Source organism: Manis pentadactyla, chromosome 8, assembly GCF_030020395.1.
Source record: "Manis pentadactyla isolate mManPen7 chromosome 8, mManPen7.hap1, whole genome shotgun sequence".
In the NCBI taxonomy this organism is placed as follows: domain Eukaryota; kingdom Metazoa; phylum Chordata; class Mammalia; order Pholidota; family Manidae; genus Manis; species Manis pentadactyla.
Genome location: NC_080026.1, coordinates 114,500,385 through 114,525,074, shown reverse-complemented (window position 1 = coordinate 114,525,074; position 24,690 = coordinate 114,500,385). Strand labels below are relative to the sequence as shown.

Genomic DNA, 24,690 nt, shown 5'->3' with positions numbered 1-24,690 from the left:
GTGATCCCACAGGTAAACGACCCATACAATTACAACCATTCCGTACCTGTACAGCCATTCTGTTTTCACTTTCAGTACAGTGAAATATTAAATACTTTATTGTAAAATAGGTGTTGTGTGAGGTAAGTCTGCCCAACTAAGTCCAATGTAAACGTTCTGAGCACCTTTAAGGTGGGCCAGGCTAAGCTATGATGTTTGGTAGGTTGTGTATTAAATGCATTTTTGACTTACAGTGTTTTCAGTTTATGATGGGTTTATCAGGAGGTAACCCCATTGTAAGTTGAGGAATATCTGTATATATATTTTACTCAGTGTTTTCAAACTTGCATTAATTGTCAACATTTAATATTTGGTAAGATTTCTCATAAATATCCAGATTACGATATTCTCTTGAAATTATGGAACCAAAATTCTCATGTCAATAGACCCTCTTGACTCGAACTGAGTGCCACCTACCACCTTTAGGAGGGAAGACACTTTCCTGTTTGCCACAGTCCTCACCTGGCCACACACATCACTTGCCTGACCTGTCAGTGCTCAAATTTACATTTCCTGCTTTCGATATTCACTTTGAACATTTCTGAAAATCTCTGTGTACTTAATGTATAACTGCATTACTCATCCTTTGGTGATCTAATATATATTTTAAAATGTACTCTTTGGCTTTTATCTGTCTTTTTTCATAAATTATAACACTTTCGTACCTTGCTTACCACCCATAAGCAGCAATTACATCAGTGACTGGTTTCTGTTAATCTGATTATTCTGATGTCTCTTATTTCTACAGGTTGGTAAAACTACCTATGGAAGATGGGACATTTTTTAATGAAACAGATGTAATTTTCCCCCAGTCATTGCCCAAGGATCTTATCTATGGACCTGTGCTCCCACTGTCAGCCATGGCCGGGCTAGTAGGCGAAGAAGCAGAAACTTTCAGGGTAATCACCCGTCGCCTCTCCCAGTTTGCTTACAGTTCTCATAGTCATCCTATGAGACATGCAGGATAGACAGGATCATCTTGGTTTAGCCCTGGACACCACAGAGAGGAAGGCTCTGGAGATTTGAGTTTGGACCTGGGCGGATGATGGCGCTGACAGCAGAAACAGGGAGCCCAGATGTGATACCCGTTTTGGACACACTGAATTTGTTGGGAAGGCCTGGTGGGAACTGGCCAAGCGGACCTAGCACTGGGGAGAAGGCAGGGCTGGAGACGCAGAGGTCAGAGTCATTCCCACGGACAGGCTGATGAGAGGGCTGGGGAGGGGACCTGTTTCGACGGAGAGGAGAGAAAGGGCATCAGGGAAGAGAGCCGGAGAGGAAACTGACTGCCAAGAGCTGGGAGGAAGAAGACGAGCCTGAGGAGGAGCAGTCACAGAAGCAGGAGCAGGTCTGGAGAGAAGAAAAAGGCCATGGAAAATACGGCCTTGAAGAAAGTTTCAAAGAGAATTTGTCAACTCTCATTCATTCGTCCAGCGTATTTTTCAGGCTCCTCCTATGCAGCAGGCACTGTTTTAGGCACTGTGGTCACGTGGTGACCAGCCAGGCATAATCCCTACGCCTTGGAGCTTCACTCTATCAGGGAGACAGAGCAACACTACCACCACCACCAAGAGTAAAAAGATCCATTAAATCATTGCAAAATGCGATGGTTATAACCTGATAACTGGGGAGGGCAGGAGGTGGAGGTGAGGATGAGGTTAATATATGGTCAATGGGGAGATGACACCTATGCTACAGGCAGGGTAAAGAACGTTCAGGCAGAGGGAACTGCATGTGCAAGAGCCCTGGGGGAAGAAAAGAACTCTATTGTTTGAGAAGCTGAAAAAAGACCCATGTGGCTGCAGCAAGTAAATGAGGGGACGTGCAGAGCAGGCTGGATCAGAGAATAGCACATTCAGGGCCTTTGCAATGAACCTAAGGAGTTTGATTTAGCTAAGCTCCAAACTGCAGTATACTAATGTTTGTGTTTGAGCTCTAAAACACCAATAATGGAAGTAGAGGCTCCCAAATATCTTTGACCACTGCAGAGAAGGAAGCTATAGATATTAAAAATAAATCAGTGTGGTAAATTAGTTGATTAAAAAATCTCTGGCAAGCAAGAGAATAGGTGGTATGCTCTTAGTATTTCCTCTAAAGGATGACAACTATTCACTTTTAAAATTACAGAATATGCCTAATTCCTTCTAATAGCACAGGTCTTAACCTTGAAATACAGCCACACTCAGCCACAGAGGGGCAGCCAAGTAAAAAATAGATCAGTCATCAAGGTTTACAACTTGAAAAAAAAGTTTCTATGTTTATTATTTGATGCCTAGGAACCCACATTTCCAACTATTGCAGGTCTTTTTTCCTGCAGTAAATTTCTGTAGGAGTCCTCATCTTTCACATTTTGCACCAACATGATCAACTCTGCATAAAATATTTAAAATTCAGGCATTTGTCCTTGTCATTTGAAAAATGCTATGAAATTCCTGCTTTAAATAAGTGGAGTTATCTTTTTTTTTAATGCTCATAATAAACAGGCGTCTTTATTTCCTAGGACTTTCGCACTTAGGGTATTTTAAACTTTTTCTGAAAACAGAAATTTAACGTTAAAGTTTGACATCTCTAAATCATATGTGGAATATTAATGAAGTGACATAATTTAAATCTACATTAGAAATTAATTTTCCCAGTACTTTTTCATGGGATGGGTAAATAAGGTGAGAAAAATGACTAAAATGTTGATTTATGTCTGAACAATGAGTGAAATCATAACCAAAAACAGATCTCAATGTCTCAAGTCTGTTCTTGCAAATGACAGTTCTCATGACCTGGGTAAAATGGCAAAGAAATCAGTAATGACTTGATCTATGTAAGAGTCTTAAAAAATGTCAAGCTGTGGACTTTTACAAAATTACAAATATTAAATACTCCTATTCTCTCTCTTGTAACTAACACTAGAAAGGTACATTATAGGCCTTTAAATAGGCCTGCATCACATTATACAACTAATTTAAGGCCTTAGAAATGGTATCCAGTAATAGCATGGGGGAATCAAAGACAGATGTTATCTGAGCAGAAACTGGATCCAAGATAATGAATTTAATCTCAAGTGTCCACTTTTCTTTTTCTATCTACCTTTTTTTTTTTTCAAACAGTTGCTAAATAGGAATTCCTTTTATAAACTCAGGTATTCTGAGACATATTCAGATGCTTACAATTTTTACAGCAATATTAAGTTAGACTTAGATTTTTCATTTTTGGTGTTCAACTGATCAAAATGTTTGATTTATGATTCCAGAGGACTGAACAAGGAGGTGGTGTTACCAACAAATATTTTTAAACACTATTGAAATCTTTTAAAGTTCTCAGAATTAAAAACAGTTTGTTTATATAATCCATAATATCACATTCATTTTTAAATTGCACAGAACATGTTTATTGATGAAGGGAAATAATAGAACAGGTTTCTTTTAAAGTAAGAAAAGCCACACACAATACTACTTTAACGTACTAAGGCCAGAAAATTCCAAGTTTTAATCCTCACCTTCTGTTGCACACACACACACATTCACTGGTGGTGTAAGAACCATATACATGTGCTTTTTAAGCATTTTTTTTAGCCCATTGCCATACCAGGTAAGAGTATGTCTTTTTGTGATTTATACTATAAGACTAGATGGCATCAAGACAACTCAAGAAACTTTTAAATAATGGTATATAATTAAATAATGGCATTTAGAGGGTAACTCTTTTCCCTTAGAGTCAAATCTCAGACACACAAATGTCATCAATCAACAGCACTTTAATCCTCTTGGGTGGTCTCACCCTTTACCCACTGGGTGATGAAACTGTTACTCATGTATTTATTTTCTGACCATCCAAGTCTGTGAGGGCATGAAATAGACCAATCACACACCTCAAGTCAATGTGTCCTCCTAAAAGCTTATCATGACGAGTACTCCTATGCAATGCTCCTGTGGGATTTCTGCCTTAGTCATATTTCAAGGTCCATCCCAAATGATAATTCTCTTTCTCCACACTTCCTGTAGTCCACGGAGAACCAATTGCTTTCTCATCAGTGCTCACATAATATTTAAACACCCTTCTACTAAAACTTACTATGCTTCCCGATTCTGATATTTGTTGATACTATTTCTTCCCTCAATAGGTAAAATAATTACTTTGGCAAAGCCACACCTGTTCTGTGCTAACAGAAAGGGGGATGGCCCCTCCCTTCCTGGACATGAGGCTGCAGAGGGCATAACATTGAAGTATAACTGTTTAATAAGGCAGAGATCAATGAACTATGACCTGTTTTTGTATGGTCCCAAGCTAAGAATGGTTTTTACACTTTTTAAAGGGTTGTAAAAAAAAAAAAAAAAAAAAAGGGATGTGTGACAGAGACCTATGTGGTTCACAAAGCCTAAAATATTCACTATCTGGTCCTCTATAGGAAAATTTTGCCTTAAGTCCTTAGTCCATGTTATGTTTAGACTCCAGAGCCAACTTTTATTCTAGGTACCTCTCATAGATTTTGTACACTTCTTTTTGAGTTTTCCATGGAATTAAAGTTACATAGGATGTTTCATGAACCTCACTAGGGAGGCCACCAGAATCAGGCAAGGGATCCTCTTCTCATCCCCAGTGAAAGTTAACTAAGCAGAGGATGTAGGCCAGCCTCTCAGTAACTACTCAAGGAAAACTGCATCCATGCCCTCTGAGGAACCAGGAGGAAGATGTGGATGCAGGTCTTCCTCCAAAAGGGCGATTTTAGCTAGACAATGGCTTTCTTAGAGATGCCAAAAAAGTCCACCAAGAAAGAGTACAGAAGTTATTACTCAAAACTTTCACAAAAATCTGTGACATTTGAACTCTTGTTCTAGAATGCCTCATTTTTTCGTGGTGATTTAAAATGTAGCGAGAGAAATGGAGCCAGGAAGTTCACTTAACTGTTGGCAAATGACAGGACCAGTGACTGTATATAGGTCCATATGCATTTGTTCCTTTTTGGAAACTGTTTTGATGGGTATTATTTATCTGGCTCTTAAACCATGACTGTTGTCTTAACACAAGGTTTCTAATCCTTCCCTGAAGCCTAAAGATGATGTATATCCGTTGCTCCACCCGACTATGCATTGCTGGACTCCAACAAGTGACCTTTACATTGGCTGTGAAGAGGGTCACCTTCTGATGACTAATGGAGATACCTTGAAGGTGACAGTGCTTAGTAAAACAGAAGATGGACCACCAATGGGTGAGAAACGGCTTTGCTTCGTATCCCCTTAAGTGCAACTACTTCTGGTGTTGGTTTTGCACTCAAAGATGGATGTTTTGTTCCCTGTTTTTCTCTTTCTTAGAGACAACTTTGATTCTTCATTCTCCTTTATCTGCTCATTAAGTTACCAGGTTCTGTGGGTATTCCTTGCAGCTATCTGATGTTTATTCAGTGTTCTATGCTCTAGGCATTCTGCTACCATTCTATTTGCATATTTCATATAATCCTCAAGACAACTTTATAGGAGATACATTTTTATCTCCATGATACAGATGAAGAATGGAAGTACTGTGAGGTTCTGAAACATGCCCATAGTCACATAAGTAGTAAACTGTGGAGCTGACACCTGGACCCAAGCAATAAGACTTCAGAGTCCAAGTTCTTGGCTACTATGCTGTATCCTTTCCCATACATATGCCTGTTCTGTTTAATAAGCTGATTATGCCTATTCCTGCTCTCCAACCCTTCAACTCCTTTTCTCACAATGACCTTCTCTTTTAAGACTATCCACCATCTTTTTACATTTGCCATCAAATTACCCTTTACATTGCTTGGTGAGAATTTTTAAGAAAATCTGATCTATTCTGCTTAGATCTGGTGTCCATTCCTGGTCCCATCTGCTGTGGCCAGGGTTGTGCGTGGGTCACCGGAGCCAATGTCCACCCAATAGGGGCTACGTGGAAATCCTTTGAGAAGGGAGCCTCACTAGGGCAATCTCCCCAAACCTGTGCAATGCATTCTCAATTCCATTTCCTGTTTTTATTTCACGCTTTGATTTCCACAGCAACCTTAGGACCCATTGCACTGGCCTTCAGCTCAGCTGACCCAAACCAGGCATGTCATCCCTGCCAAACTGCCCTCTTGAAGACTGCAACTCATGGACAGCTCTGCATGATTTCAAGCCCTCTCTAATCTGATCCTACCTGCTCCATTAGTATTATTTCCTACCATTCTCCAGTATGAATGTTTGTGCAGCCGGTCATTGCTACCCATCATTTCAGACATCCCTCCAAGCTCATTCCCTCACTTTATTCTCTGAATCCTCAGGTTCCCTGCTCCAATCCCGGCTCCTGCTGCAGTGCCCCTCATTTGCTCCCTCTCCTATTTTCTGACTCTCACTTCACTGATAAACCTGAGGCCGTTAGGTTCAACTGGCCTGCCCAGCCCCTCTTGTCCCTTTGTCATCACCCGTGCTGTCTGCTTTGGTTCGCTCCAATCTTGCATCCATCCACAATGCCATCCCACAGCTGGCTAGAAAGTAAGCCTCGTTGCTGGCCTACCTTTCCAGTTTCAGCTCCTCCCATGTGGGCCTTTTACAAGTTCTCATCATTCCTGCGCTCGTTCCAAATTCTGCCTGCCTACATCTGCCGCTCCCTTTGTCTAGGTAGCTACCTGTCTCTAGGCAGCTCTAGGATGCTTTTCTCCACCTTCTCTATCTGGTGAAACTGTCATCTGTGGAGCCTTGCCTGTCCTCACCCCAACCTTCAGGCAAAATTAGCTGCCTCTGTCTGGGGTTCTGTCATGCTCGTTCCTTTGTCAGAGTCTTGCCCTGGGCTATTACAATGCTCCATGTGCACGTCTGTCTTTCTCATCTGTCACCAAGTCTTTCAAGTCAGGAACTGTTTTACTCATCCTTTGGCTCCAAAGCTGAATCCCAGAGATTGCTACAGAGTAACTCAGCACCTATATGTGTTCATAAAATGAATTATAAAACAGTATTTCTCATTTCTAAACTACTGTCCCACTCATAGAATGTAATGTACAATTTTGGACTTACTCATGTGTAGTTTTATATTGTTCACTATTTCCTTCCTGTATACTGTTTCTAATCATTTTCGTGATATATTATACATGCTTTCAAATTAATATTTATCTAGCCTCTACAATGTGTAAGGCACTAAACAAGGTGCCTCAGAATTGCCATGGATAACAAACACAGAATCTCATAATCTCCACCCTTAAGGGATTTATATTTTATTAAAGAGAGTAAGATCAGTAGATAAATAATTACAGCTGGGTAGATTAACATAATATCATTAAGGAAGAATGTCACAAAGTGCTACAGACTTCAGGTGAGGGAAACAGACCAAGTGAAGTCATTTGGAAGGTGGCATTTGAAATGGACCTTGAAGGATAGGCTCACAGGCAGAGATGAAGGTAAGTGGATTTTTTGGGTGATGATAACTGCATAGACAAGAAAACACAGGAAAGGTTGAGATGCACAAAGTGGTCCAGTTTGGAACATGAAGTATTACAAAGGGATAGTGGGGAATGAAGGGACATCTCTGCCATGTGATCTTGAATGCCTAGCTAAGATGTTTATACTTAATTGAGCTAACAGTGGGAAGACATCAAAAACTTCTGGATGGGGATGTACCCCAAGTGGAACTGTGCTTGGGGAGATTAATTTAGCCATCATTCAGGAAAGAACAATCCCAGAGCAGGTGGCTATAAGCAGCAGGCACCTAGACTAGACAGACAAGAACTTGGACTCCAGCGGCTGTTGGATTAGAAAAGAGGCTGCTGGGAGATGAGCAGTCTTTTAAGGGAAGAACAGAATGCCTCTTAGCATCTGGCAAAATGCCAACCATGTGTGCGGTAAACAATTGGAAAGATGCTGTCTGAGCCTTTGATCTTGTAGTTCTCATGTTTTATTTACATAAAAGGTAGGATGCTTTTGTTAGTTTTCCCCAAAGACAATTTTTATTAGTACCACATGTCCTTACAGCACACTTTCTCCTCTTATTTTCTTGTTGTCCACTGTTCATTATTTACTTAAGTATAGAATTTACAAATCATAAAATATACAAATCTTACATATGCAGCTTGATAATAATATAGGTTTAAGGGTTTGTTTTTGTTTGTTTGTTGCTGGCCTCTTAAAATCTCTGACAATGTCTTCCTTAAAAGGAAAATATATTTACTATATAGTTCTACAATATTAGTTACATAGATCTGATGACAGAGAACTTTAAAAATTTCATGTGATTTTTATCAATAATCATTGCTAGGCAGCTTTTATTATGCAGTGTTTGGGAGGCATCATAGAACATAATTCTGACATGAAGTTGGTTTTTTGAAAGAGGATTATAAAGAAATGAATAGTCCAAGGAAAGCAAATCAGAATTATTTCTTTTTTCCAAAAGATGGAAGAAATCTCATCAGTCCAGTCACCATGGCATATCAGAAGGGAGGCGTACTTGCTTCTGGAATTGTAATGTATTTTTTTCTTAAAAATTAATTGCTTTCAAGAAATGTATAATTTCCTTTTGCTGCCAGTTACTCTTATGAGCCATAACTTGGGATGTCAGTTTCTTTCTAATAACCTTATAATTAAAGTTGTTTGCTTTCTGGATGGTATTGTAAACTTTTTATATGAAGAATTTCAAATATTATTACAAAAGTAGAGAACAATATAATGATGTAAATATACTATGTTATTACAAACAAGCAAAAACAGAATTAACCCCCTTGCCAAAAAAAGGGAAAAACAAAAATCTAATATCTGTACAACCAATACCATGTCTGTTTGTGCTTTTAATAAATTAGGTTATCAGACACAAGTGGAACCTTTTGTCTAAGCATCAGTTTAGCTTCTTGTGCACATTTAGGTTACATGTATCATATTGTTATTGCTAATATTAAAGTTAGTATTAAGGAGGATACAAAGGAAATAAACAGCATGCTCCTTACCTTTGGGTTATTTAGGGAGGTAAGAAATGCACATAATAATGATCAACATACATTACAGCTAGTGTCCTTTGAAGTAAGGAGACTGCTCTACACAAGCCACACAATAAACTGCCTTATTTGCCGTACCTTCTATATAATGAAGAATGTGGTAAGTAGATGCTAGAGATGTGAAAAAAAAAGAGAAATCAGTAAAATTTTAGGTGACTGAAAAATGTGTCACAAAAGAGATAAAGCTGAAACTCAACCAGGAAACATGGTCAAAAGTTACCTAAATAAGATAATAAGACAGGACACTCAAGATAATGTAAACATGGATGATGATTCCAAAAATTAAGAGTAGATGATAATCAATGAGACTTAGCTTGTCTGATAAGGAAAGTACACTATGCATTGACTGAGACTGATTTTCTATCTTTATCTCATTGTTTTTGGTCTCTAGGATGGCTTTGTTTATTCTGTTATTATTAAAGATTCAAGTTACAAAGTAGAGGATTTTCTTGAGGTTGAAGGGCCTGTGGAACATATGATGTTTTCTCCCAGTTACAAAATGTTGCTGATTCAAACAGACAAGGTATGCTAGCTAGATGGTGATATCTTGATATACAATTTTCAAATATTATTATCATCATTTCATGACAGGAATGAAGGACAGAGTGGGCTGCATAATGATATTCTACTCTTCAGGACTCTTCAGGTTGCAAATGAAAAGTACCCAATTTAAAAGGCCTAAATAACAAAGAGATTTTTTGTTTGTTTTTATGCACGTAAGTAAAAGGGCAAGGAGTTTATCTGGATCCAGGAGCACACATGTTGCCACTGGTCTTGCTTTTCTGCCATCGCTTAGCTCTGTTTCCTCTCTGCTGCCTCCCTTTCCATGCAAACTCTCTCCCCTATGATGTCAAGAGAACCTCCCACAACTCTAGTTTATATTTCTATCCTCCTGATGATCCTGGTAGAAACATACCAGCTTGAAAAGATGTCCTGGAATCTAGACCCATTGTACTTACTTGGGTTACCTCTCTACCCCTGGGTCCATTAGTATGTCCAGGAGGATTCTAAGCTCCAACTGGCCAGGCCTAAGTCTCATGCCTATCCTTGGACTCTGGGTAGAATCAACCAGCCCAAACATGGACTGAGATTGGGATCATGGGTGGTTCTCTAAGGAAAATACAGGTTCTGAAAGAGAAGAAGGGGAAGAAATAAATGCAGGATAAAACCAAATACCCACTTCAATTATACTGTTAGGAGGACCCCTAGTTCATGGAATGACCCTCAGAGGTCAGGTTTGCAGCAGTCTATATCGTTAGGGAATGATTTTGGATACAAATAAAGTTAAATGATTTTCTCCCTAAAAGAAATTTAAATGTAAATATGGAAAGACTTCATGTTCTAATAATTATCAATAGTCAAAACAACTGTGCTATGTTTTAATAAATGATAAGTAAAATGACAAACTTAAGGTATCTATAGAGAACAGGAAACCATAAAAGAATGTAACATAACAGAAGGGAAAAAGTACAAGAAAGCACCTCTAAAGAAGAAAAATATATTAACAAAGTAAAAGTTAAATGAATATGTCTGACAGATATTGGGTACAGCCAAAGAGAGAATTAATAAACTCGAAGATGGATTAGAAGTTATTCAGAATGTAGCCCAGAGATGCAAAAGGATAGTGAATACAGAAAGCAGGATAAGAGACATGAATGATGTGGTGAAAAGATCTAACATACAATCCCAGAGAGGAGAAAGAGTCAGGGAGAGACAATGTTTAAAGAGCTATTTTCCAGAACTGATTAAAGATACGAATTTACATATTAAAGAGGCTCAATGAATCCCAAACAGAAAGATACCCACAAAAAGTTACCTACAGAACGATTACACAAAAATATATCCACTCTTAGACTTAACAAAGTGAAATTGTTGAATACTAAAGACAAAGAGAAAATCTTAATAGCAGTCGGAGAGGAAAACAGATTATTTCAAAGGAATTTAAATTAGACTAACAGCTGCTGTGGCAATAATGTAAAAAATAGCAGAACGATCTTCCATGTAGTGCAAGGGTCAGCAAACTATGCCCCATGGGCCAAAACCAGCTTACTGCTATTTTTGTAAATAAAGTTTCATTGGATCACAGTCACACTCATTCATTTATGTATTGCCAATGGCGGCTTTCACACTGCATGGTAGAATTAAGTAGTTGTGAGAGACCACATGGCCTGCAAAGCCTAATATTGTTACTATCTGCTCATTTATAGAAAAAGTTTGCTGACCCTGTTGTTGTGAAATAAGTTAACTACCACCTGAAATTCCATACCCAGTGAAAACATTTTTTCAGTATAAGAGTAAAAAAAGACATTTTTTAGACACTCCAGAACAGATTTTTGTCAGCAGCAGTTCATCATTAGAGAAAATTCTAATGAATGTACTTCAGGCAGAAGGAAGATTATCCTTGATAGAAAGACTGGGATGCAAGAAGAATAAAGAGCAGTGGTGAGTGTATGGAGACATGTAAGTATCACTTGTATAAAACAGCAAAAATAACAGGAAGTTGGGTTAAAAATAACATAGAATTAAAATCCAAGACAATAATAATGTAAGTTGGAGGGGGAGAAGTAAATGGAATAAAGCATTCCAAGTTATTTATATAGCCCAGGAGGGAAGTAGAGGTTTTAAGTAACTTTGTGATATTTATAAATGAAATATCCATGTTGTAATTTCTAAGATAACCACTAAAAGAACTGAAACAGAAAATGAAATCTCTACACTATAGGGGGGAAAGTGATATGTTAAAAAAAACGAAACACCCAAAACAAGGTAAGAAAAGAGAGAAGGAGAAACACAAAATAAGTGAGAAAAAAGCATAATTAAAATGCAATGTTTACATTAAAATATATTACTAATTATAATCAAAATAAAACAGACTAAGCTAGTTAAAAGGCAGAGATTGCCATACTAGTCAAAAAAAAAAAAGGCAAGCCCAACTATGCTGTTTACAAGTGACCTATCTAAAGATTGAAAGAAAACAAAAATAAAAAATACAGTAACACTGAATGTAAATGTAAAAATTGACAGTAAATAAAAAGATGGAAAAAGATAAATCATGCAAACATTAATCAAAAGAAAGCCAGGTATAGTAATATTAGACAAAATAGACTTTAAGGGAAAACAAAGATAAATGGGCTTATTTCTAAATAGTAAAAGGTTAAATTCACCAGGAATATATAAACATTTAAAATGTATATGTACTAAATAAAATAGTCTCAAAATACATAAAACAAAACATAGTAGATGACAAGGAGAAACAAAGTCATGATCTCCATGGGAAATTTTAATGATAAAATAAATTATGTACCCTCAATACAGCAGCCTAAGTGAGCAAAGCATTTCTTTTTACTAGTCATAGTCCTCCAGATTTCCTCTGTTATTCGGAGCAAAAGTCAAAATACTCACTATGCTTTACAAATTCTCACCCTTCATAGTGTGGACTCCAGTCTTCACGCTGGCCTTGTTTCCTGTTATTCTGCTTCCGGGTCACCCTGCTCCAGTCATGCTGGACATCGTGCTGTTGTCTTGAACTCATCAGTCATGCTCCTCCCCATTCTTTGCAGTGGTAGTTCCTTATGTCGGGAATACTATTCCCACAGACTCCACATGAGTTCTTTCCTCATTTCCTTCAACTCTTTTCTCTAAAGTCACCTCCTCTGTAAAGCCTTTCTTGGACACTCAGTTTAACATTTCACCCTCTTTTTTTTGTCACATCATATCCTCTTTTACTGCTTTATTTTTTTCTCCTTAAAATTATTGCTCTTTAGCTTACAATATATCTTATTTGTTATCTGAATCCCCCAGTAGAATGTAAGTTCCATAAGAGCAGAGAATATCTTTTTTTTATTGAAGTATCATCGATATACAGTCTTACACTGGTTTCAAGTATACAACAGAGTGGTTCAACAGTGACCCATACTATTAGATCCTCACCCCCACCAGGGCAGTTACTCTCTGTCAACACAGGAAGATGTTACAGAATCATTGGCTATACTCTCCAAGCTGCACTACCGTCCCTGTGACCAACTTATCTTACAAGTGAGAATTTTTGTGCCCCTTTATCCTTCCCAACTATCTCAGCCCTTCCCCCATGGTAACTACCAGTCACTTCTCACTGTCTGTGAGTTTAGAGGGCAGGGAATTTTTATCTGTTTTATCCTCTGATGTAGCCCCAGCCTCCAGAGCAGTTCCTGGCAATATATGTTGAAGGAATGAATGAAAGGTAAAATAAGTAAGTACTTAAAAGTTGTAAATTTTATGTAGTTGTATGTTTTAAACGAGCAAAAATGTTTGTGTTTAGCTCAAATAAATTGAAGCACTTAGTATCAGTTGAAGGCAGACTTCTTATTCCTAGTTAAGTGGCTACACCATATTACAGTTACTTTGCAGAGATATATAACTTACAAGGTATTTTTTTTTGAGAGGTGACTTTGGGAGCTGAGAATTATAGATATGTCATAAAGTAACAGCTTCAGCCACACCTCCACAATTTCCACAAAGGCTGACGTAGTTTTCATTAGTGCCACCATGGTCTAGTATGTAATAGGATTTAGTTCATCTTAACAACTTTACTGGTTTCTACATTTTATAAATTTTCTACATAAATAGACATTATTTTTGAAGTCAGGAAAAAGTGTTTTATTACATTTTGTTACTTTAAAAATGCATGGAATTTGAGAAAAGAAGAAAGTCCTATTTACTGATTATTTTAAATGAATGAATGACTCAATCAATTCAGCAGCTAGATTTTAAGCTTCTCAAGGTCAGAGCCTTACTGAGTTGCTCTCTAATTTTCCATTACCTTTTCCCACACAGTGCCTTGCTTACAGGCATTTAATACATATTTGTTGAACTCAGGGTTGCATTACTTTTGCATTACTTTTCTTTCTTTTTTCTTTTTGGGTATATTTAACAGGGATCTGTTTATATTTACACTTTTGGTGAGGAGCCAACATTTGAAAGAGTCCTAGAATCTCGTGATGGGAAATTTCAGGCAATTGATTTGATCACACCTGGTAATGAATACTGCATGGTAAGGAATATTTTATCATTTTACAGCAGGATTTAAAAATGAGATTTTGGAAGTTTGTGTGTGACCTGATACAAACAGGAGGCACAGGGTATTCTTGAAGATGTAGAAATGCTAGCCACTTCCATCATCAAATCTATTGCCCATTTAGAATGACATCATATTGTGTCTTCATAATATTAAGTCTCTGAAAATGGCCCAAGCAGTTGAAATCTTAGGAGTCATCCTGCTTGTATTCACCATCCAAGCTTTCCAAGCCAGGTCTTTAAACACAGTCATTGCTAATGAGTTGTGAACACTCATTAAACTATTAATATTTACCATCTTTCAGAGTGATGAAGTCCCATCTGAAGATGAAAATGAAATAGTTGCCAAGCATAAAACATGAACTCAGTCTATAGAAAGGAAACACACCCTCTACATTTAGAAAGTAAACTGTTTTTCTGGTGCTTAACTGTTCACCTGTTGTTGATCTCAAGAAACGTATTTCATTTTTCATATGTTTTATCAACAAATCCATTAAGATTTTGGGAATTCTAGCCAGAAAAAAATATGTAGACTATGGAATAGTTAACATGTAAAGTATTTCCCAGCCTTGAGGTTCTGATTATATGATTTTTCTTCCAGGCCTTCTCTGATTAAGATTTATGTCTATTCTTACGGTTGTTTCAATGTGATATTTTTCTTTCTTTTATATAGACGCTCACACATTCAGGAGAAATTAGTGTTTGGTGTATAGAAGATGGTGCTTGTGTTAGCAGGGTTTATCTGAATACCCCAGTAAGTGTGCCTTGTAAAGGCATTTTTAAAAAATACTGTATCCTAATCTAGTCTACTCATTCAAATCCACGTCAATAGCCCACAGAAATACTTGTTATAGATGTGTTATTGCATTTTACCTTATATAGTAAGAGTAATTCTTGTGTATAAAGTATATTCTATAGCCCAGAGGATAGAAAATAAGGTATTATATTGGTGTATAGAGAGGACAAATTTTTCTGTGGTAGTGATTATTTCTGAAATCCCAGCGGTTTATATCTCACTCATGCTATAAGTTCATTGTGGTCTGGCAGGGTATGTGCTCCACATGGTCTTTCAGGAAGCCAGGCTGATGGAGGCTCTACCCAACAAGAGCTCCTCGGTGCACTGGTATGGGAAGAGAGGGCTGGAGGGTCTTAAATGAGCAATTAAGTGCTTTTACGCAAAAATGAAACATCCTCTTGGCCATAATTAGTTAAATGGCCCCATCTAACATCAAGGGATCTGTTAGAAATGAAAGAAAATTGCTCTCTAAGCAGCTTGAGCCAAAAATAAGAAATGGGAGTTATTGCCTTAATCAACTATAAAGTATAGAACTTGTCTGGCCTCAGGTATAACTTGATCCAGCAACTCAAATCCTACCAAGGATCTTGTCTTTCTGTCTGTCTGTATACCATGTCTTCAGTTTCATCTTAGGCTTAATTTAGTGATACCAAGTGCCACAGGTGCCAACCTCCTGCCAGGCCATCAGGGAATAAAGCCTTCTACAGTGAGAGGAGAAAAGAAGTTTCTCCTTTCCAGAAGACTTAGTAAACGTCTTCTAATGCCTTAATAACATCCCTGAACTAATGTCTGTGGACAGGGGAATGAGAAATGCTAACTGGCTTAAGCTTAGCCTGGAAATGGGTCAGATCTATTTCACTCAACCCTGGAAACAGGAGAGAGACAGTGTTTCCATGGATATTAAAGAAATTTTCCAGAAGGAGGGTGTGTGGATGCTGGGGGTGGCAAACCAGAATTGTTCACAACACTTGCCACAAAGTGATACCATTATTTCCACCATGTTCACAGTGGATTTTATGTAAGATAATATTTTAAAAACACAAAAGTAATAAGAAACTATGATAATGCTATTTTTCTCTTAAATTATCATTTGCTGTATTACACAGTTCTAAATGAGACATGGATCTTGGTAGTAGCTAAGGAAGTTACAATCCTTGCCTTTTATAAAATTAAAATCTCAGTTACAAAACAAGATGAAGCATCATTCCTTACATAAGAGGATTCCAAGATGTAAAAGGTACATGATTCAGTGGATAAATAAAACTTACCCCAAAAGGGAAAGATTAAAAATTCTTACCTAAAAGACTGTGAAATATAGGTAGACTCCTGTGTGAAAAGGCTTTTATGTACTCATTTCTATTAGAATTACTAGAACTAGAAGAGATCTTAAAGTTCATCTCATCGAATCTCCTTTACAGATGAAAGACATACAGACATTAAACAACCCACTGCGGGGCCTGTATAATCAGGACTTACTACTTTGTTCTTCTTGGCTAAGGAGAGAAAGAGGCACCATCAGAAGGTCTGCTCTCTGCTTTAGATATATTCCCAACACCTACCAGAGAGGAGAGATTAAGACAACTTTCACAGTTAGCTCAACAAACCTTTTCTGAGCTCCTAACCAGGCATGGTGCACTCATGTACTTCAGCCCAGGTTGGGGAGAACTGGTGGTTTTTCCTCGCTGGAGGATACCACTCCCCTGTGGGGAATCAGTAAATGGACTGACACAGCCATGCTGAGGCCAGATCTTCCTGCCATACCCAAGACTGTGTCCCCATGAACACTTAGGCAGTGGTCCTCAGAGAACCCGGCCCAGCACCATGATGGCAGGAGACCTGGACACTGCAGCTGTGTGTGACGGCGCCTGCTAAGGCACGTCAGACCCCTCCAGACACTGCTGCACATTTATAGCTCAGGCCATGATTACGCTGGAATGGGTGATAATTTCAACTGATTATTCTGAGAATACATACACATACACAAATGTACACCCAACACACAAGCAAAGCTCCCATAAAAGATTTCAGTTAAAAAAAAAAAAACCTTACCATTCCACTTCCAGTTTCACACTGAGCTATTGATAAAGGTTCAACCTGTTTAAGCCTTGGAAAATTCACTTTTAAAAATAAAATAAAAATCTGCTCAGTTGGGAAGCTGTGCATTCTAATGAGGCAGGACACCTGATTTCTCATCTAAGCTTTGTCACCAGGTACAGAATCCTGGGGCAAAATGCTGCACTTTTCTTTTTTCTGTTTTGCAGAATGATTTCTATTTTGCCTCCATTTTATATTCTGAAAAACAATTATCTCTTAAGATCTTTTCTGTTTTTAATGTTCTGATTTTATTCAAAACAACCTACAAAGTGTAATTATGGAAGAATGAATCCGATTCCTTTTCTTAGACATCATATTTTGTAAATGATTATGAGATAAGCAAGAATCTGTGATGTATTTCTTTGGTTACTGAATATATGGTCCAGTGATATGGTTATTTTCTGAAGTCTTCCTCAGTCATACCAGCATCCCAGGATCTACTGTTACCCAGCAGATGAATGATAACTTCTAAAATTCACTAACATTCTAAAAAGTTTTCCAAAAGATGCTAGAAATGTGTTTTAAATTTCTTATTTTATTTTTCATTGTTAGTGGTATAATCATTTCATGACCAATTAGGGATGAAAATGAAGCATGGCTTAAACAAATTTTAACGTATTTTTATTATTCTAATTTTAAGTTAAGACAATAAAATGTACAGATTCCTGTGACTTTTTATGCAATCAGTTAGCTTAGGAATATTGAGTATAGAATTTTTAATACCACACAACGCTTGCCACTCTTCTTATTCAGCAGGCTTTTCAAATAAATTCTAGAATTCTTATGTGTAGGAAAGCTGGCTTTGTTTTCTGGCACAGTGAAGTTAAGAATCTGGGGGTTTGCTTTAAACAGGCAACAGCTCTGGCTTGTTCTCCCTCCTCCCTCTCTGCAGCCGTGGGGACTGTGGATGGCTCTGTCCATTTCCTCGATGTCCGAGATGCCGAGTCCCCGCAGGCAGTTCACAAAGCCTTTCTCTCCGAAATGTCCGTGCAGCACCTCCTGTAAGTACCGCCTGCTTCTGGCAGCAAGGTTGTCAGGCTTGTCTCTTGAGAATTTCAGGAAAGCCATAATTTTTTACCCAGAGATATTCTGTCCATAAACAAGCAAAAAAATGAGTACTTCTTAATTACACAAATAATTCTCAAGCGCTTAGTGTGTGCCAGGCACTTCTGTTGTATTAACTTTACCAGATAGATACTCTTATTGTCTCCATTTTACAGTTGAGAAAGATGAGGCACAAAGAGTGTAAATAACTTGCTTAATATTACGCAGGTAGTAAATGGCAAACGTTGAGATTTGAACCTAGGCAGTTGGGGTCCAGAGTCACTGCCTTTGCTCCTAAAGGATAGCAACCATATACAATGTTCTGCACCTCATTTTTTGTTTTGTTTTTTTCACATAATGCTGTATGTTGGAGAATGTTTTCTGTTTACACATAAAGACCTTTCTCATTCTTTTTTACATCTACATAGTATTCCATTATATGAATATACCATCATTCTTTAATGGAAAAATTACATGTATTAGGTTTTTCTGTCACTTGTACAGACAGGACAACTGTTGATACCCATTTTTAAATTATTTGATTGAAGTATTGCTGATATACAGTCTTTTATTGGTTTTAAATATAAAACACAGTGACTCAACAGTTACCCATATTATTAAGTCCTCACCCCCACTAGTGCAGTTAGTCTCTGTCAACATAGGAAGATGTTACAGAATCATTGGCTATATTCTCCATGCTGTACTACTGTCCCTGTGGCCAACTGGTATTATGATTGAGAATTTTTATGCTCCTTAATCCCTCTCTTCCCACCCATCCACCCCAACCCCTCCTCCATGGTAACTACTAGTCACTTCTCAGTGTCTGAGTCTACTGCTGTTTTGTTCATTGTTTTGCTTTGTTTTTAGATTTCACAAATACAAAAGTATTTGTATTTCTCCACCTGGCTTATTTCACTGAGCATACTCCTCTCTTGGTCCATCCATGTTGTCACAATGGCAGGATTTCTCTTTTTTATAGCTGAAAAATATTCCACTGTATATATGTACCACATCTTCTTCAACTGATAATCTATTGATAGACACTTAGGTTACTAAACATAGGGGTGCATGTATCTTTTCTAATCAGGGCTTTTGTTTTCTTTGGGTAGATTCCCAGAAGTGGAATTACTGAGTTGAATGGTATTTCTATTTTTTGTTTTTGAGGAACCTCCATACTGCTTTCCACAGGGGCGGCACCAATTTACATTCCCACCAACAGTGTAGGAGGACTCCCATTTCTCCATATCTTTGCCAACACTTGTTATATCTTATCTTTTGGATGGTGGCCATTCTAACTGGTGTGAGGTGATATCTCATTATGGTTCGATTTGCATTTCCCTGAGATCAGCAGTGTGGAGCATCTTTTCATGTGCCTGTTGGTCATCTGTATTTCTTCTCTGGAGAAATGTCTGTTCAGGTCCTTCATCCATTTATTAATCAGGTTATTTGTTTTCTGTGTGTGTTGAGGTATATGAGTTCTTTATATATTTTGGATGTTAACCCCTTATTGGGTAAATCATTTATGAATATATTCTGCCATACAATAGGTTGCCTTTTTGTTCTACTGATGGTGTCCTTTGCTGTACGGAAGCTTTTTAGTTTGATGTAGTCCCACTTACTCATCTTTCATTTTGTTTCCCTTACCCAAGGAGACGTGTCTAGGAGAAAACGGCTCATGCTTATGTTCAAGAGATTTTTGCCTATGTTTTCTTCTAAGAGTTTTGTGGTTTCATGTCTTACATTCAGGTCTTTGATCCATTTCAAGTTTGCTTTTGTGTATGGAGTTAGACAGTAATCCAGTTTCATTCCCTTGCATGAAGCTGTCCAGTTTTCCCAACACCAGTTACTGGAGAGGCTGTCTTTTGTCCATTGTAAGATATACCATCATTTTTAAAAGACAGTAAATTGATGAGCATTTAGAATGATTTCAAATCTTTTGAGCAATACTTTTAAGAAGACAGCATAGAGACATTGGACTTATAATAGTTAGTATATAGTTATTATTAGTCTTTCTTTTGTTAATTTATGGTAATAGTATTAATAAGAACTAACATTTGTGCCCTGCTTTAGAGCTTGAGGTGCTGTCACACACTGTGGCTATTGAATGTGAATGTGTCAGACAGGTATTGTTTGTCCCTCTTCCACACAGAGAATTCAGATCCAGAGAGCTTAAGAAAAGCGTTTTCCCAGTCGCCTGGAGGAGCTGGGTTTCTGCGGTCTGTGCTGTTCCTAAAAGCTCAGCTGCCGCCACTCAGTGGGAAGGGTCTGTAACTTGCCTCCATGTACACCCTGTTCCTCCATACCATATTTTTTGATTCCTCTTCTTTCCTAGATCCTTTTTTCTTATCCTAATGTGCATTTTCCCATTTTTTTCTAATTTGGGGAAAGTGTAGAAACCTTTCGCTACATTCTTCCTCCTCCTGCCAGATAGTCGTCCTGAAGGATACTGAAATGTCACACCCATCACTAATTCAAGAATTGCTTATTTCCACTTGCAGTATCAAGAAAGCGCTACTGTAATATTACATTCACTTACAATGAAGTAATTGCCCATCTTTGGTGAATCTTCTTGACTGGATACTATAACTTGCAATTTGAAAATATCATTAGCCTAGAATGTAATGATTACATTTGCATGTAATAGCTTAGCTTTTATAAGGTCTGATAGTATTAAAAAATCACAAATGATAAAATGACTGGTTTTGAATGTATTGCCATTCTGTCAGTCAATAGGTTTACCATTTATTAGTGAAATAGGTAAAATCTGATAATCATATTTTTTCTTTTCCAGTTATGACCAGCGAGGAATGTATCTATTAGTTGGAACACTGGAAGGATACATCTTTGTTATCAATGCCAACCCCTCAAGCTTATTTCAGATTCTTGGATTCATAGGTACTACATAGAATGTTTATTCATCTAAAATATTGGTCACTTTATTCCAAAGAATTTAAGGTTGTGAAAATTGGCTTATAGTGAAACAATTATTTTCTAAGAGAGAAACATTTAAATAACTGTTAAAAGTTACTTGGGAGAATTCCTAAAGTTTTAGTAGGTTTTGGGAAACATCTGGTGGTCCACAGTTGGTACATGTTGGTACATAGTTGATGTTAAATAAAGTTTCTTGAATTAGTTTAATGAATTAATGAAATGGCTAAATATTCCTAATGTTATTACAAAGGGAAGTTGGGTTGATTATCTTTGAAATGTATTTTAAAATAATATTTGATCTCTATTTAACAAAGATATCGAAAGAAAGTTTTATTACATGTATCTTTAATGCTTCCTCTTTAAACCAAATGATGTCCAGACTTTTCAGTAATGTTCATCCACATGCCCAGCAAAACCACAGGTCTGGTAGATGAGGTAGCACTTGTGTGATAGACAGTAAGAACTAATACTTTTCTCTCTGGCTTTAAGTACCAAATATATGTGTATGTTTTTACCCTAAATATATTTCTAAATCCATTCATTGATTTTTTAAAAAATTACTGAGTGCCTATTAGGTATAATATGTTGAACTTAGGCCTCGTGGGGGCATGGAAAGGTCAAGGAGACAACTTAGTGAAGGAAGAATAAGTAGAATGCTGTGTAGGCTTAGAGGAAGAAGCAGTTGTGCCAGGTGTGAGGAAAGGAGTGGAGGCAAAGGCAGGGGGCACAGACAAAGGGGGGTATAGGGCTGGGGAGGGTTCGCTGACAGTTTAAAGTAGTGGAGGATGGGCACCTTAGTATTCCAGCTCAAGAGAAAAGTCTGAACAAAGGCACTTGGAATGGAGAGGTGTCTGGTGTCGATGATCATGGCAGTGGAGCCTGAAAGAAAACAGCAGGTTTTGAATATCATTCCAAGTCTGGATTTTTTTCATGGTTAATAAGTTACCATCAGAGGTTTTCAAGATGGGACTGGCATAATTTGAGTTGTTTTTTAGAGGACAATGCTGGCATGAGTGTGAAGAATGGAGCAGAGAGGCAAGAGAATAGAATAAACATGATGAGTCAGGAAACCATTATAGTATTCCAGGCAAGAGGTGATATTAATCATAACAATAGCTGACAAGCTCTGTAGATTTGAAGCCAGTAAGTTCTTTATTTGAGGATAGACAGCATATGTTTGGAAATAGAGATTTGAGTTCAAGGCTTTAACAGAATTCTGACCTTGAAATCGTGCAAGCTGATGAGATGGCTTAAGACAGAGTAGAAGCAAACCCAATTGCTTAATGATGCCAAAGAGGTAACCTATGTAAATTAGATGACCTGGAGTGTGGTAGGACCTATGGCTGGCCTCAGAGTGGATGCAAGTCCTGCCTAAGGTAGGATGGGAACAGACAGAGGAAAAATACAATGAGTAGGGATAAGAAAGCTGAAGTCCAGCTTGGGTCAGATGTCCTAAGTCTTCAGAGAAAAGATCATCCACTGACCACCTGAAGGCAGAGGCTGATATTGAGGGCCTGAGAAAGTAGACACATGCTGAACAGCCCCCATGGAGAGTGGGAGTAGTGACTGTGGAAAGAATCAAGGTGGGTCCCAGGCATGACACCTTGCAAAGGTCAGGCTACCTGGATTCTAGAGGAGCAAACTCATTAAGTCATGTGTATATCCACCACACCCACAATACCTTGACTACAGATGCAAAGAACAGATGCCTGACTTGATGCCCGACTTTATCCTGTTATCAGGAGTGGGCACACTGGCTGGAGTAGACATTCAAGGGGCAAAAGCGGGCAGTGCTACTGAGTTGGGTGGAATGGCAGCCCTCCTTTGCTGGGCCTCCCTTGCTGGGAGAGAAGCTGAGCCCAGCTGAGCTGGGTTGAATATGCCAACCCAGACATCTAATCAGGAGAAACCCCCATCCCTTCATCAAAAATGGCCCTATCATTTATGTTTAAAGGTCACTTTAAATGTAAATAAATTTGGATGTAAAGATTTAGTTAAGGCAGGTTTATGTGATATCTTACTTGGGAAGATAAAAGATTCTTTAAACTTATCAGTGACCATTGTGGTGCTGATTTCTGTTTGCTTTCAGAGGTGAGCAAAGGCATTTTACAAATATCCACGGTGTCTCTTTTGGAAACAGACATAGTGGAAGTGATGGTTCTTTCCCCACTTCCAGAAACAGGAAGAAGCAGGCTGGAGATATTTACTCTGCCTAAAATACTACCACAAGGTAAAGAAAAAATAAGAAACCAATTCTAATCTGGGCCCAGATGAATAGTTGCTATAGTTTTTTTTTTCCCCTTGGTGACAGCAATTTTTTCCTCTTAACATATGAAGAGGTAAAATGGTCATGTTTTATGCATCTTACAAAGTGAATCTGTTGTGGCTGAGAAACAATGTGAAATGTGGAGTTTCCTCTAGATATTCATTCATATGAGTCTGTCATATCAGAGGAAAGAAACAGGATTGACTGGCACTTTTGTTCAACTGATTTGTCATTTTCTGATGTCTTTTGTTTTGTAGCTTTAAGTATACATAGTTAAATTCAGACAGGTTAGTTTGTGGTTGTTTTCACTGATAAAACTGTAAAGAAAGCTCTCTGGATAAAGAGGTCTGATAAACTCTTTGTTTAGATAACAAATATACCTGGGTAGCTATTTTGCAAATATATAGAGTATAAATAAGAGAGCTGAAAACCTCAAAGAACTTTTATGTTTAAATTAAGAATCTCTAGACCATTTATAAGTTTCTCTTAGTGATGTCTCTACTTAACTGAAGAAATTAACCAAAGCCTTATAGGAGATATGTTACTCACTATTAGTCATTTAATACTCAAGTAGTTCTTATGGTTCTAACAGCTCTAATTTAAAGTTGTTTTAAATCATTTTTATCTCCTAAATAGCCTCTGCATTATTTATTGAGCATTCAGATTTTTTATTTTGCTTTTCATAGTTGCTCATAATGATTTAAAAAAGAAAATCAATATATGGTGCAAGTAATCTTTCCTTTACCCCAAATCTTATAGTTTCTGCAAAGTTTTCTGATGAAAGAGGAAGGCTGAATGATGAATTCATTCATAAGATCCTGTATGAGATAGAGCATACTCTGTCCTCTGCGGTGTTGGACTTTAAAAGTAACCAAATATATGGCTTCTGTAATCAAGTGCCATACATCTGCAGCTATCTTCTTCCTGAAAAAGTATGCCAAAACTTAAGGGTGTTATTATTTATCTTAGCAAAAAGATTGACAAGTTGTATTAATTAGACATGATGTATGCTTTAACATTATAGTCCAGTTAACAAATGGCCTTATTACAGTAACTTAATTTCCTTGAATTAGATATATATTAGCATCATTTGTTAACCCATCATAAAATACATTTGAACAACTTCATATTTGTGCCACAACACATCATACTTGTCAGATAAAGATACATAAGACACAATATTAGTTTACTGTCTTTGAAAACAGTCTATCATTAGGAATTTAATCCACAGATGTCAGGGATTATGGGATTAGTGATTTTCATTGCAACATTGCACCTGGACACATGTAAGTCCAGGGAGAGGAAATTCCGGGGCAAAATACCTCTAAAAACCGAAATCAGTCAAAGGGAGAAATAAAGCTTAAAATCCGTTTATTGTTTACAAACTGCAGTCCAGGCCCTTGTCTTTCCTGCTCCAGCAGAAGCAAAACCTGCCTCCCCTCACCTCTCAGGTACAGATAAGCCCTCTTCACCCAGGTAATTGCCCATTGATATGGAGATGAACTT

General features: G+C 37.7%; 1 protein-coding gene across 3 annotated transcripts in view; it reads left to right on the top strand.

Annotated features, from left to right (window-relative positions):
- The window catches only part of CFAP43 (cilia and flagella associated protein 43), a 72,118-nt gene that overhangs the window by 9,030 nt on the left and 38,398 nt on the right, over positions 1–24,690 (top strand). For 2 of the 3 annotated variants that reach the window (XM_057506285.1, XM_057506283.1), the window contains exons 5-14: positions 788–938; positions 5,080–5,239; positions 8,407–8,474; positions 9,393–9,524; positions 13,914–14,030; positions 14,727–14,807; positions 17,796–17,944; positions 20,779–20,882; positions 23,008–23,148; positions 23,944–24,116. In XM_057506285.1, coding sequence (XP_057362268.1) covers positions 788–938; positions 5,080–5,239; positions 8,407–8,474; positions 9,393–9,524; positions 13,914–14,030; positions 14,727–14,807; positions 17,796–17,944; positions 20,779–20,882; positions 23,008–23,148; positions 23,944–24,116 — 1,276 coding nt within the window. Of the gene's footprint in view, positions 1–787; positions 939–5,079; positions 5,240–8,406; positions 8,475–9,392; positions 9,525–13,913; positions 14,031–14,726; positions 14,808–17,795; positions 17,945–20,778; positions 20,883–23,007; positions 23,149–23,943; positions 24,117–24,690 lie in introns of those variants that run through there. The other variant, XM_057506286.1, reaches the window with a different exon arrangement.